Source organism: Atractosteus spatula, chromosome 2 (genome assembly GCF_055471065.1).
Source record: "Atractosteus spatula isolate fAtrSpa1 chromosome 2, fAtrSpa1.hap1, whole genome shotgun sequence".
In the NCBI taxonomy this organism is placed as follows: Eukaryota; Metazoa; Chordata; class Actinopteri; order Semionotiformes; family Lepisosteidae; genus Atractosteus; species Atractosteus spatula.
The window spans coordinates 30,670,952-30,687,379 of NC_142707.1; the positions used below are offsets into that span (position 1 = coordinate 30,670,952).

Genomic DNA, 16,428 nt, shown 5'->3' on the forward strand with positions numbered 1-16,428 from the left:
CCACTGCCCTTCCCAACCTCACATCAGGTACTAATTCAATTAGACCAATGGATTACAAGAGATATCTTGTAATTAAAGCAAGCACTATTATTAACCTGTTGTTGTGAATCATATGTAAAACTATATTAATAGAAATCTGGCACATATGCTCTACCTATGCCAAAAGTGTTAATGTAACTAACAAGACTGTATATGTGTGATCTAAATGGCTTTAATAACCAAATGAAGGAAACCTGAAGCTGATATTAATTGATTCATATAGTCTCCTGGGTTATTTAAAGGTGAAATCCAGTGCAATAATAATAATAAACTGGTGTTCAATGCAGAATGTATTGTTTTATTGTAGATATAAATATATTAAAAATATATTGATAATGCTATGTTGCCAACTCCAAGAACTGGTCCCATCAGCCTCTAATTCTACTCATACCAACAATCAGCTTTGTCTCTCTTTGTATCAAATGTTCCTAAGCTGACATTGCTTTTGTGATATGGTGAACAAAAAAGAACATAATATGTTAATGAGTTCTGATGGCTTTCTTGTTGCTACCCTGCATTGAATGCTCTTTATGAGAACATAGTAGAATACACATAAACACTCACATTCCTCTCATGCATAGCTTTCTGCAGCTCAGAATGATCCAAAGAATATGAACAGGTTATGCTGCTACTGCCTGACTGTAGCAATTTGCACTAAACAATGTTAAATTTCACAAGTGCCTATGTAATCCATAATGTTGTTGAATCTTTTCGTAAATTCCTTTTTGCTGGTTCTGCATTTACCTCTCCTCGTTGAATTATTTGCAGATAATTCAAAATTCATTCTATGAACAGTTTGTTAACTATACTGGAATCTGAACTGTTGATCAAGATGAGCAATGGTGCAAAAACTAATTTTGACTCTACACAACAGCTTACAGTGGTCCAATTAGAGTTATTTTTATTGCTTGCTTGAAGAATTCTAATACTTAAACAAGATCTTCCCTTTCTACACTAGATCCATGTTGGAATTTTCTTAAAAATCCATAATTCTGTAAGGAGTATTCCTAATTTAGCTCTAGCTATCATTTACATAAGTTGCCAGTAACAGGAGTAAGGCTAATTGGGGTTAAAATGTCCTGGTAGAATATCATTCCCCTTTTTAGGAACTACTGTTGCATCTACAATTCTCCAATCTATGGATACCACTCCCAGTTAAGTAAGGCTTCCAATATCCTTTCTATGGTTCTATGAATAAGGCCCCAGTAATCTATTCATTTTAAACTACACTAATAGTTTAGACTGTACAAACCTGTGTGAAATATTAGGATGTACAGTATTTAGCATGTTTATGATTTCTTCATCATCTTCTATTATTAATCCTCTGTTATATTGTAATTATATCTAATTATTCTTCCACATGATTAATCTAAGTATTTTTCCACAGTGCATTTAGTGTGGAAGTACTGGAAAATATTTCCCTCTGTTTTCTGTTGTAACATTCTTTTCTGTGTCTTGGCAACTAAATTGTGTTTATTGCTGTGTTTTGGTTTCGAGCATGTATCATTATCCATAATTCCTGAAGTATAAGAACCTTGTTGACTGTTTCCAATTCATTTGTAAATTTTGCCTTAATCCTTCATTCATACTGAAAGATACCATATTGTGATCACAGGTTCCCAGTGGTTTTATCATATCTTTTCCCATTATTATATCTTTGTTGTTTGAAAAGATACAATGGGTGCCTTTATAAAAACACAAAAAAGTTATGTTTTCCAGTAAATTCCAGTAGATTTGACAGCTTGACAGAAAAGTCAAATATATTTAAGCCAACCGATTATCCATCTATGACATAGCCACTTATGCCTAGTTTCTTTTAATTGCTAATGCAGTTAAAATGCACTATAAGGTTTGGAATAAACTGGAATTTTAATTTAGATTTTTTACTGTTTTTCATCAAAAACATACCATTAACACCAGGTATGGGAAAATGAATTTCTTATTGGCCACTAAAGTGAAGACTTATAAAGTAAAAGAACCAATTAAGGACAGTTTCAGAACTCAATGAATGCAAAATGTCAAGAGAAAAAATCCTTTAGACAGTGGGATTCAGACAAAAAAAAGTTGAGGAGTTTATTGAGAGCTCATCAATCTTTTTGGTTTAGCCATATGCTGGTAGAACATAAGAAAGCTCTCACCCCTGGCGCAAAGACAGTTGCTGTCGACATTTGTTTCAAAGATTATACAAACAAATTACAGCTGTCAAGAACATGCTGTTTGGCACAGTAGCAAGAAGAGTGGAAAAGTTATCCAAGAACATCTTGGCAAAATACACCAAGACTTAGCAGACTGTGAAGGACTTTCTTACTCTTTTACCATTCAAAGAGTGAATGAGAGGTGAATCTGCAATGAATTCAAAAGTTATGTGACTGAGAAAAACACTCTAATTGAGAAACTGGTTTCAATCACTGCCTACGGCACACCAGTAATATTAGTGGTCAATTCCGGCTTTATTGAACTTTGCAAAAATCATCCTGAATTTCCTGAATGTCCCTCCTTTATTAATTACCAATTTGTCATCCAACGACAACCAGCAATAACTTAATGCTACCTATGCTGAGTTATTTCTTCATGCAGATGTGAGGTGGTTAGGTAAAAGTTCTCTAGATATTTTTAGATCTGATGCCTGAAATTGTCACCTTTTGAAAGTCAAGAAATGAGTTCTGTAGCTAGCTGTCTGATATTATACATACATTAAGTCAAATATGAGCCATTTAAATTGCAAACTACAGGAGAGGGGCAGAGACTTGTCACACATACTGTATTGAGTGCAGTGAATGTATTTGTGCTGAAACTGGAGCTGTGGTCTTCACACTTAGAGAAAAACATGCTAAACATGAACGAGCCCTTTACCCAGATCTGTAAAAACCATCAAAGAGAAAAGGTTTTATCCCAAAAAATTCTGTGACCACCTGAAAAAAATGGAGAAGGTATTCAGCAGGTGATTTCAGAAGTTGGACAAAATGTAACAAATCGTCATCGTCATTTCAGCTGTTTCCTTCAGGCAGAAAACTGAGAGCAAAATATGAGCAGGTGTTTAAGCAAAACGGTGGACTTGACATGGAGAAAATCACCACACGACTTGACTTGGAATGAGCAAATTCAAAGCTAGGTTAAAGGACAAAGACTCTGGGAAACAGAGATAAGTACTGTACGTTCTTCTGACATCCCATGCACTCAAAGTGAAGATAAACTTTGGTTCCACAAACCTCTGTGACTTGGCTTTTTTCTCAAATGGATATCCAAAATTGAGGAACAAATAATAGGTTTATTCCATGCTAAAAACAGTGGGAAAAGAGAAGAAAAGAAACACAATGTTTCAGCTGTAGAGCCTTCTTTGGGTATCAACATGTTTCTTTTCTTCTGTTTTCAGCATGGAATAAACCTATTACTTGTTCCTTTGCAGCCTACGCATGCTGACACAGCTACCCACCTGAACTAATCCAAAACTGAGTTCAAATATCATTCTTGCCTTACAGATACTCATCTAATGCTTTGTATGAGACTACCCTATTCACACTATGACCTAGACCTCACTGCACTCTATGTCAGTGTGCATTCACAGGTAGCACACTAATTATTGAGTGTTTTACATAGCAAACAGTTTTGGGTTGGTGAGAAAGTAGCATTTGGGCTCATGTTCTGTTGCATTTAGATTCTAAAAGTGAATTTATATTTAAAGAAATCTGTAAACCACTGTACTGAATTATGATGTAGAAAATGCTTTTTGCTGTTGGCAGGGTGGCACTGTGATATTTTGGTGCATGCAGGTATTATACAATGACAAAGTGCATTATGATCTACGGTGTGGTGTAGTTCATTTGATCTTTTTATGTTAGACCAGATAATTCCTTTAAGCATCTGAGAGGTAGGGAAAGCCTTATATTTCAATCTGTAAAATCTGGTCTGTGATGTACAGTATCTCTTTATGCATACACATCAACGTTCTTTCTTATGTATAGACTAGCTAGAGTATGGGCATATGTTCCGGTGAATTGAATTGGATTGGATTGAAATTGAACTGAATTGGATCTGAATTGAAGTAGATGAACTCATATATGAATACAGGTGTTGCAATGTGTGTGTGCATGTAGTAGTTCAGTGATTTTATTAATACATATACAATATGTAGGATTTTGCAGTTTGAATTTGACAAAAAAAACTTGCTCTAGATGTAGGATTTTTATTATGCAATTTAAATGAGCCATATTGTTGTCTCTGAATGTCTGTCACACGTTACAATAAAGTCTGAAAACGATGAAAGAAAATTCCTGTTTCTTGAGTTTTGTAATTTATTAAGTTTTAAGTGCTGTCTGGCTTCAAAAGGAAATAATATTTCCAGTGACGTTCTTAATTCATAATAACACAGACTAGCAGGAAAACATAATTAATAATTGCAATATTTTTTCCTTGATGATACTTAGCTCTATCCAAACGACCTTGACATGTGAGACAGTAAGCTGAGTGCGTCACTTTTACCTCAGGGTTCCAGTCTGTCAAATTAGTTTCCTTTCTTTGCTCTTACAACATCTGCACTACTCTACTGTAATTCAGAGATTTTACAAGGCTGACAAACAAAACTCTTTGCAAGATATTCCCAGATGGTTCTGATGGAGCTAAGGTCAGAGTATTTTTTTAAATGTTATCATTTTGTTCATCGTGTTTTTTCTTAGAGAGGTAAAAAATTGATGTGACACATTTAATGGCTTGGGTACTTTCTAGAAAGCAGTACCAGAGAAATGTACAAGATGACTTTAGGCATTAAGGATTGACACAAGATTACTGCCTTCACTGAGTATGAGTATGATATTTGGACATGCTTTTAGAAAATGTTAGTTCTAGTGTCCTCCATTTCTACCTCACGGTAACTCTTGAGACTGAAATTAGAAGTGGAACAATGCATTAGTGATGACAAATGTGTGCGGCAGAGTTTTCACCTATAAAGGTGACCAGTGTACACATGTAAAAGGGACAAAGCATTGATGATACAAAAAATATCTGCTTCCAGCAATGCTACCAAATAATATAAATCATTAAGGATGCCCTAGACATAGTCAGTCATTAGTAATAAACCCAACTACAACATTCAACATTAAAGCAACATATTCCATGGATGCCATGAAAGACTATATATCCTGTTTAGTCATTAAGTTATCATAAAAGCAACATCATCATGGGTCATCACCAGGCTGCATCATTACAATTTTCACATCAGCATGAATGACATCTTCAACGATAGTGGCAGACAGGTTAGTTTTCTGATGGATCCCCAGACTGTGTTTCATTTGGCTATGTCCAAGATTGCTGGAGAAAACTCAAAACATTTTTAAACGGACAGCGACGGACAACAAAACTATGTGGGTCTTAATGCCAATGTTAGGAGTCTTATTGCTGTCAAGGTAAATTCACTGTGTAGAATTAATCTGATCTGCACTCCACTAACTATTACGGGAATCTGAACGTCACTGTAATCTTAATTGTTCAACATGGTAATAAGAAAAGATTGCTCTGTAATAAACTAGGAGCAATATCATGCATTGGCCCAATTTTTCTCTGAATTTCTAGAGTATTTCATGGTACATATGGTAGCAATTAATAGTATATAATAGTATAATAGTAGTCCAGTACATCAGTTGTATATGAAATTCAGTTTGGTAGTTATAACTTGGAAAACAATACAAAGCACACATTACTTCAGATTGATTGCAAATACATGTTATTGGACACTGAATAAAAAATATTGTCACACACACGAAAAGATAAAGTATATCCCTGTTCTGGGATATATCTGTATATACCTGTATCTGGGATATCCCTCTTACTGATTGATTTCAACCTGACTGCATGGTGCTGCATTGATCTGTCAAGCTTATCCAGACATGACCACACACCAGCAGGACAATGTCTACCACATGCTGCTCATCAAGGGCTTAGAAACCAGTGAACAGGCACATGCTTGTCCTTGCTCTAGGAGTGGAATGATACAGATCCCAATCTGATCCTGTACTAGCCTAGTTTTTTGCACTATAGACACCTTGTTGATAAGAAATGTTGATCAACATGATTAATTTACTTATGTAAGTACTGTGCAATAAAATACCATTTTATCTGCCACTGAAAATAATTTCTTATTGTCTTAATAAATAATAATAACAACAACAACAATAATAATAAGATGCCATGAAGAAAAAGACAAAACACGATCATACAGGTTTATTCAGATGTAGGTCAATCAGATACAGGCTGTAGTAAAGTTTTGAGTTTGGATTTGAGGAGAGGCAGAGACTTTGTCTCTTGTAAAGTCTGACGGACGGCATTCCATAACATTGGAGCCGTGATAGAACAAGGTCTCCAAAGGTCTGTGATTTAGTCCTATATACAGTACACTGGTCAATGGACCAGCCTCAACGGAACAGAGCCTAGTGTAAACATGAAGGAGTTCAGAGTTGTATAATGGAGCCAGCTTTTTTAATGCCTCACAAGACAATTACAAGATCTTATATGTATATAAGGTATATGTAATATAATTACAAGACAAATATGTGACTTAACAGACAACAATTATAGAGATGTAAGTGTAGGATTGAAAATGCTGCCAGGGTCTGATGTGAGTTAGAAGACGTGCTGGAGAGTTTTGGACATATTGCAACTTAAGGAGAAGAGTTTTAGTGAGCCCATAGATCAAAAGAGGTGCAGAAATCAAGCCTTGGTGTTTCTAAGGTGCAAAAAGACGACATTTTCAAATTTTTCACATGGGGCTCAAAGGACAGAGAAAGATCAAGCGTGACTCCCAGATTCCTGACTACCATTGCCATTAAAAATTGTAACACATTCACATTCTTATGAAGTCTCTAGTACAGTATGTCAAATATTAGAGACTTCATAACACAGACACATAGCAGTAAGTACTTGTCCGTCTAAAGGAAGACAACATTATGAACAAGGCTGTGTCATTGCACTTGATGAGTTATGTGCTTCATTACTTCAGTTTTACTTCAGGTAGGGAATGGTACTGAAAGTTTTGAGTAGTAGTAGTACGAGGTTATTCTCCACTTCAAGTTTTAAACATAAAAAAATAAAAAATAAAAATTCCTGAATTCTTAATAATGAAATGTATTTTCATAAAAATCTTTTGTAGAAAGTGTATTTTTTTATTTTGTGTGTGCAGATCAAATATGATACAGTAGTAATATGGCTGTGTTCTTTCTTTATATAACCACATTTAAAATTAATAGAGCACAAAGGCTGTTATAAACACCAGCACAGCAGCATTATTAACTAATAAAATGCCAAACAGAATTGTTATGATACTGGTTGGTAGTGAAAATACTGGAAATAATTCAGTTTGATTTTTGAATTTGTGTACTGCGGTGTGTAAAAATAATTATTAACAACAATGTTCAAATCTGACTAACACTTTTTAAAATTCTTTGTATTTTGATACAATCCAGGTAATGGACTGATGCCTTGTGAATTCTGTTAATCAGATATCAAGCAGTCTTATGTCATCAAAAGAAAATTGTGTGAGCACATAGCATACATTAAAAATCCATTCTTTCTCATTCTTTCATCCAGTCTCAGTAGCAGGTGATGCGCTTTTTTGAAAGATAGTTCCTGAATCTAAACCCTTTGCCTTTCTCTTCAGCTTTTCTCCACACTTTTTCATTGTTTCCCATTGCAATATATGCCATCTTGAACAACTTTTGACATTTTTCCTCCGCTTAAAAACCAAAAGCTCATAAATAAACAAATAACTAAATAGAGTAGTGAGAGATCTTACAAATGCAGCAAATATTGATCATTTGAAAGCACTACTGCCATTAACAGTAATCACCACCCAGAAAGAGAGAAAGCAGAATCCAGGAAATAAGAAAGAAGTAGTTTCTTACCTAGCATGCGAACACATAAGGAATTCTGATCTGGACTTTCAAATGAGATTGCTCCACACCTCTGTAAAAACAATCAGAAGGATTCATTATTAATATTATCAATACTTCTACTAATAATAATTAAGGGTGACAAGGTGGTACAGTGATTAGCACTGGTGCCTCGCATTGCTAGGGCCCTGGGGTCTATTCCTGGGGTGCTATCTGCATGGAGTTTGTATGTTCTTCCAGTGTTTGTGTGGGTTATCTCCAAGTGATCCGTTGTCTTTCCACAGTCCAAAGACATGTACTGATAAGTTAATTGGATTCTGTAATATTGGCCCTGGTGTGAGCGTGTGTTATGTCTGTGTGTGCCATGCAATGGACTGGTGTCCCTTCCTGGGTGTAACCCACATTGAGCCTCATGCTTATGACAGCCTGTGACAGAAAGCTTGGTTATGCAGGATTATTTCAAACCTATACTAAAATGCTGAAGAAGATCATGAGAACTGGAATACTGATTTAATATCCACCTGTACTATTTATTATCCCCAGCTACATAAAGAATTTACTACACTCAATGCTGAACATAGCGTTTTACACGTTCAGTATTGGGAGGCACGGTTGTGTGGATGTTAACACTGCCGTCTTGAGTTTGCATGTGATTTCAGCAGGTGTTCTGGCTGCCTTCCAACTTCCAAAGGCAGGCAGTTAGGATTAATAAATGTCTCTAAATCAGCCCCGTGCACCTGTGTTCAAACAGAACACTTTTATGGGTGAAAGAAAGTTAAATGCCAGCAAAAACTGCAAAAATAAATCAAAAACTAAACTTCTATCTAATCGTTTTCACCATTATACACACTATATGAGCTATTATATTATTGTTTTCAAAATAATCATGTTGTGATCTCTATCTATATCTATCTCTATCTTTTCATATGGTCATGATACAGTATTTACTTTAATCTTATGTCTTGGTACAAAAAATCCCAACTGTGAGCCATGTAGTCCTGCTATTAATAAATTACTGTTTATTTCTGTGTGTCTGAAATAGAGCTTTTGAACTCCATCTACTGGTCAGGACAACAACCATCAACTTAAAACATTATAAATATGATATGGATTAATTTCCAACTACACCTGATGACATAGGTTTGCTCATGTTTTTTTTACAGTCAAAAAACCCGACACTCAATATCTGATAAAATAACTAAATTAATACCTGCAAATTAAACCTTGTTATGAAGGTTTTACATAATCAAAAATAAAAAAATGTGCAAATGTTAACAGACACATAACAATGGAGACAAAAATTAAAGTACTGTACATCTTCAAAAATAGATTAAGTACCAATTACATTCATTATCACCTAGAATTTAATGAAGAGCAGATCCCATGCTAGATTATTTGATGTCAACACTGAATTGACACAACACGTTAATCTCTGTAATAAATTTCTTTATATTCATTATATGACAAAATGAGGAATCAATCTTCAGAAATATACTTGGACAGTATTTAGGCTTGATTGCTTTAAAGCTGATATTAATACAGGTATGATATTAATTAATAAACTCATGCATCTTGTATGACATATGGATATCCTATTGTAGCACCATAACAGTATGCACAGCAAGTATCATATTAACACCTATTGAACTGTTTTCTTAAGAAGGCCTATTTGAGTTTATAGGCTTTTCAATATTCAAATGAGAATTCATATTTAATTCCAATCTGGCAGGAGGACTACTTGTAAAAATATTTTAAATCATGTGGAAACTTGTCGATAACTTATGAGGCTGTGGAAGATTTTGCTTGTTATTTTATTTCACAGAATATTAGCAGGGGAGCAAGGATTGAACAGCCTTGTGCATTTGGAATCACAGAAGCTTGTGCATGGAATAAAAAGCACAACAGCAGTTTTAAAATCTGGTATGAAGTTCCAAATTTTTAAAATCTATCTTCATTGACATATGTATGTGCAAAACAATTCTCCCCCTTAAACCAAAGTGAAATGCCTTACTATAACTCTAAGTGAAGCTTGACTCCATGACTGTACCCCACCCCCATCCCCCATACATTCAAAGTCATCCTTTTTTTTTCTTACATATTTTTTGATGTTGCGGAAGCTCTTTGTGTATTGTTAGAATTAGCATGAACGGGGAAATCCTCTGTGTTTTTTTATGTATATGTTGTCCACATCCTGCCACAATGTTTCCATACCATTTGCCACATGCTGAACAATAGCACTGTGAGCAGATATGCTTTATTTTTAAACTTTGGGAAGATTAACTGATTGGCAGTTAAAGGTGGAAAAGGCATATCTCATAAAAATGAATACCATTCAACACAAAATTGTGCCTTGTATTCTGTTGTCTGTTATGTAGAAAAGTAAAAAAATAATAGTAGCCTTTTCGTCTATAAGAAAACATAATCTTTAATTTAATAATCAGATTTTGTAAAAATCATTCAAGGTTGAGTTTATATGTAAAAACACTGAAATTACATTAACGTTACACTTTAAAGATTAATTATGAATTTCCCACTATTTAAAATTATTATTCTTAATATGTAAGTTTTCTTGTGGACAATCATTCTGTGTTTTTGTTTCTGCATGCTTTGAAAATCTGCAATTTATATTCTGAATATCCTTCTGCAGTCTATGACAGGTTATGATTTGGATATTTAATGTTACTATTTCCTAGCATGATTCCTGAAACTAAGCAAGAAAGGACTCATTAGTACTGGGATGGGAGATCTCCAATGAAAACCAGTTTGCTGCTGTAAGTGGTGGACCAGTTAGTAGCACTCATCTCTCTGAACCACAATTTCCAAACCAATTCCTGAGAATGGTGACCAAGGACACTGTCCCATAGAAAGTGCTAGCCTTCGAGTGACAAGTTAAGCTACAATCCTATTTAGTAGTTGCAGTGAAGAAAAATTGGAGATAAGTAAGAGAAATAAGGGTAATAAAATTGGTATTGCTCTTTTTTCATATGCTGTAGTTCTCTCAGGTGTAACTTCACACCTAGAAGCCTGAATGCACGATGAGACATGAAACAGAAACAGTGGGGTGTCACAGAGCAGACATACAGTGTGAAAAGTACCAGATCAAGACTATAAAAAAGCAGAACACTCAAAACCTTCATAAATCAAATAACAAGAATACTAGATTGGTCACAGAGTTAATTAATTTTATCTGTTCAAATTCCAGGAGAAAACTCCTCTTAAATGCTATCTGTACTCTCTTCATAGTACTGGTATTTACTTCAAAGTGGCTTGTTCACTGACTGACCAAGCAAAAAGATGAAAAGCATGTAACTACATTATCATGGACGTCAATCAATTAGCAACCATTGAGGTACCATAATCATATCAGCCGGGTGGGTTCATCAGAACCCATGTCACGGAGTACACAACTATTATACCCTGAAGATATTTAAAAAAAAAAGGAAAACAAAAGTTATATAAGGTTCTGCTACCAGCAAATTCCAAACACATCCCTTGGTGGTAGCTCTTTCTTTGCCAGAGGCATCTTGTGTCTTTCCACTGAAAATCTGCCATGAAGTTTAGATTTAACCTGGAGCAAAATAGCAAGTTTTTTCAAATAAAAAAAACAAAGTAAAAACGAATTTCCACAAAATCTAAAACTCTCTTTGGGGCACAAATTTGTAAAACTCCATTGACATTCTCAGATGATATACATGAGACCAAAACAAGAAGTGTAAGAGATTCAAATGTTTCACCACAAAAGAGGTAAGTGAGAAACTTGTTAGAGATTTTACACAGTATGACTTGGAGACAGAGACAAAATGAAACTATACTCATACCTAATTTCCAAAAGTACCACTTGACTATGACATTAAGACACAACCAAGCAGTGGGATTCACATTTGATATTAATAGAGAGGTCAAATGTTTGGATTGATTCAGTTCTTTTGACTGGAAAAAGGGAACTGTATCTGTGTTGATTAAATCTCTTGTTTCTGCTCTCAAACCATTTCCCCTTCCACCAAGAAGGAAATGCAGCATAAAAAAGTGAATAACAGGCAAACACAGATTCTATCAACCATTCATGCAAATGAGCAAGTTCCAGAGTACAGTGATCACAGCTTTAAATTATTATCATGAGTTTCTGTGGTACCAGAGCTTAACACCAAAACTATGAAAAGAATCAGATCAGTCTCACTCCAAGCCTATGTTGCCAATCCAAGAACATCTCTGCAAACTTGTTCTGCACAAAAAAGAAGATTGGGTTTTTTGCACCATAACGTATTATTTAAAATTATTGTTTTAGTATTGATTTTTGAACGATCAAAATGCTAACATTTTCCACATTTTAAGAATAAAGCAAACAACAATAGATTTGATCACCTCAGGTATTCAATGCAGGCTGCTTTCTCACTCATTATGATATTTATGAGAACATCTTTTTAAAAATGTTCCATTGTGGTTAAAAGATTGTATTGCTAACTCCTTAATTAAAGTGGTGTTTTTTTTACTCTACTAAGCTAATTACTTAGTGGCTAATATATTGAACCACCTGCAGATGTAGAATTAAAGCTGAAGTTATATAAGAGGTCTATATACAGGTCTGTTCCGGTTAAATTGCTGTTTCTCCACATAATTCTATTTGTTTTTGTTAAATTTACACACTTGGGCGAAAGTGATACAAGCAAGTCTTCAAACAGGAGTATGTGATTAAAGACTAGATTAAGATGGCCCCACTATGGCAACAGCAGAAGCATGAGACATGTGCACTATGTAAAATGAATTATGTTTACATTCAGTCCTGGTCTCTTGGTTCCAAGAAATGTAGCCATTATTAATGTTTGTCTGTCCATGAAAGGCAAGATCCTACTTTATGGCATTTATATAAACTTAGAGCATTATGAAGGCTTAAACTATTGTTAACAATGACAACAGACAATATACAGTATTGCTGCAAAATGAGTGGACTTAATGAATTTGAGCAAGACATTAAATAAAATTTTATATTGCTACAAAGGAATTACCTACAGTATCATCTGCTCAAAATGTTTTAATGTTGCAGGACAGTCACAAGACCAGTGCTCACAGACTGCCTTCATGAGCATCAGGATTTTATGTGTTCAGTTGAACTAAAGGCAAAAACATATATTGTTTACCACATTGATAGGAATTTTAAGGATAATTTTTTAGATTAAGTTTTCCATTCTGGAAAAACATTCTTGTACATATACTATGTTTATAAATATTAACATTAATCTTATCTTTATAAGGTTATTTATTAGAATATGAGCAGGATAGAAATGTTGGCTACAACTTTAAAGTTGTAGTTTTTAAAGATTTTTTTTAACAGTGATCAATAAAGTTTAAGACAATTGCTACTTTTCCCATGACACCTCTATGCCTACAGTGCATATAATGTAAATGACCTCCTACTGTGTAATGAGTAAGACATGGATACCAGATACAAATGAAAATCACCATGAGGGCTCTACTACATTATTTTACACTTTAGAGGTCTCCAGTATTAGCAGTATTTCTATATCTACATCATTTTAAAATGTTTTGAACATCAACTACCATTTGATGATACTAATTGGATAACAGCGTGCAGTATTTAAACAAACATTTAATGCTGAGTTAAGAAGTATGTTATTTTTTTAGCAGTAAACACAGCAGCATTTATGAGTACAGTACGTGTTTTTGAACACACAACATATATGATGTCCTTTGTCTCCTTAGTATCTGTGCTACTGAGCAGATATTGACTATACTGGATGATAAGCTGGAGTGGTCTGGTAACACTGATGCCCTGTACAAGAAAGGTCAGAGCCAACTCTACTTTCTTAGGAGACTGAGGTCCTTTGGTGTGTGTGGAACACTGCTACACATTTTTTATGAATCAGTGGTGGCAGCGGCCATCTTCTACGCTGTTGTGTGCTGGGGCAGCAGCATCATGACAAAAGATGTAAATAGGCTCAATAAACTTATCAAGAAGGCTGGCACTGTGTTGGGGATGAGCCTTGACCCCATGGAGGTGGTGGCTGAGAGGAGAATGCTGACCAAGCTCACAGCCATCATGAATAACACCTCTCATCCGCTTCATGGGACTGTTACTGGGCAGCGGAGCACATTTAGCAATAGACTGCTCCAGCTACGGTGTTCAAGGGAACGTTTCCGCAGGTCTTTCCTGCCGGTGGCTGTCAGGGTGTATAACGCTGCCCTAGGACTGTTAGCCCTTCATTTGCTCCTCTATGGACAGCATGTTTACTCCATTGTACTTTTTGGACAATCAGTCTGTATAAACCTATGCACATTTTGCACATATTTTATTGTTTTTACAGTGACTATGATCAGCACATTTTGCACACACCTATGTATTTATTTATTTTTATTTATTTTGTTGTCCTTTGTTTTATAACTATTCTGATGTCTGTTTTGCTTGTCTTGGGCTGGACTGCTGTAACACATCAATTTCCCTATGGGATTAATAAAGTATTATCTATCTATCTATACAGTACTTTCTTTGTCAAGTCTGATGCAGCATGGTTAGTGTTATGTCGCACACAGCGTCTGTTTGGGGGTTTACGACGCTGTTGCGCTTTGGGTTTGGGGGTTACCACTTTACGGCACTTGGGTGCCTTGACGGGTTTTTGCCATTCTGTGTCAGTTACGAGTTATGCACAATAAAGAGTAGACGTCTGTGAAATCTGTCCGCCCCAGTCCCTGGTTTTCCATGGTGTAACATTGGCGACGAGGATGGAGATTTCACTCCCACCACCCCCACCGTTCCTCGCTTTACCTGGTGTGCCTTCAGTGCCCTGTACTTGTTGGGTGGACGCTTTTGAAACTTACTGGGCTACACTTGACCTCAGAAACATGCCGGACGCCAGGAAAAAGCGATCCTTGTACACTGCCTAGGGACCAAGGGACAGCGCATTTTCCACACTCTCGGCCCCGCTGGAACTTACGCTGAAGCTCTGGAGCTTCTGAAAATGCACTTCGCTGCCCCCCAGAGTGTCATTCACCGCAGGAAGGACAGCTGCCAGGAGAATCTGTGCATCAGAATGTTGCCGATGTGACCGTTACAGTTCCGCGCGGGCTTGTGCCCTCCGTCACCTGTTTCGTCCCGCAACACCTGGGGCACAAACCTGGGTCTTCAACGTAACGCAACAGGGAACCAGCACAGGGAATTGCAGTTCACCTTCTCATGCCACCAGGGCTCAGAACTGCCCTGCCCGAGGGTATCAGTGTCGACGATGCGGCAAATATAATCACTTTGCTAAGGTCTGCTGTTCAGCGCCGGCCAGCCCGCAGTGTTCAGCTTCAGCTTCGCTGTCCTCTGCTCCTACCACAGTTCACACAGTGAACGCAGTGCCCAGAGCTTTCAAAACGTGCACTGTTGAGCTGAATGATGTGTGTATTCCCCTGCTGCTACATACTAGGGCCGCTGTCTCTATCCTCAATCTCTCAACAGTGGAGTAGTTTTTCTCTCACCTGCATCTCTCAGCACCATCCACCACCCACTCCAGTTATGGCAGTTCTAAAATAGCTCTCTCAGCTTACCAGTGCATTATGGCTCCAGATTTATCTCTGTCTTCAATTTCCACGTGTCCCGCCACGGCGCCAACCTCCTTTTCACTTGCCTTGGGTTCTCCCTGCTTGACAACAGTGGCTCAGCCATTCTCACTGTCAGCTCTCCGTGGCAGACCCAGTGGCCTGCAGTGTTCTATGGCCTTGGCTGCATCACTGCTTTTAACCTCAAGGCCCTGATTGACACCACTGTGCGCTCAGTCATCCAGTCACTGCACAGAATCCCGCTGGTCCTCCGCGATAAGGTCACTGCCAGACTCCAGATACTCCAGGAGGCAGGCATCATTGAACTGGTCGACGCCTCTCCATGGCTGTTCAATCTGGTGGCTGCGAAGAAGAAGTCCGGGGCTTGCAAGTCTGCATGGACCTGAAGGCAGTGAAAAAAGCTGTCATACCAGATAAGTACCCCCTCCCTACAGTGGAGGAGCTTACCTCACAGTTCTCCGGTTCCACTGTATTTATGAAACTGGATCTTTGTCAGGGCTACCTCCAGATTCCTTTCCACCCTGACAGCCAGAACTTGACAGCTGTCGTCACACACATCGGTGTCTTCCGCTACACAAAGGGTGCCTTTCGGATTGAGCTCCACCCCCAGCTGTTTCCAGAAAGTGATGTCCGCTATCTTTGCTGGAATCCCTGGAGTAGTCTTCTATCTCAATGACATTGTGGTTCATGGCCCAACCCGTGATGAGCGCCTCCACAGGGTTTTCAAGTTGCTTTACCACAACCACCTCACCCTCAATGGAGAGAAATGTGTGTTTGCCGTTTATGCCATCGAGTTTGTGGGTTTTTGTCTCACAGCTGCCAGCCTCACCCCGCTGCACTCCAACATTGAGGCCATTCAGCGCATCCAAGAGCCTACTATGCCACCTCAGGTTGCCTTCTTCCTTTGGATGACTGCTTACTATCTCCGGTTTCTGCCACACTACTCAGCCACTAGAGC

General features: G+C 37.2%; 1 protein-coding gene across 1 annotated transcript in view; it reads right to left on the reverse strand.

Annotated features, from left to right (window-relative positions):
* The window catches only part of LOC148839539 (3',5'-cyclic-AMP phosphodiesterase 7B-like), a 93,674-nt gene that overhangs the window by 64,144 nt on the left and 13,102 nt on the right, over positions 1–16,428 (reverse strand). Inside the window, exon 2 of the mRNA XM_088933725.1 lies at positions 7,929–7,989. Coding sequence (XP_088789851.1) covers positions 7,929–7,989 — 61 coding nt within the window. The remainder of the gene's footprint in view (positions 1–7,928; positions 7,990–16,428) is intronic.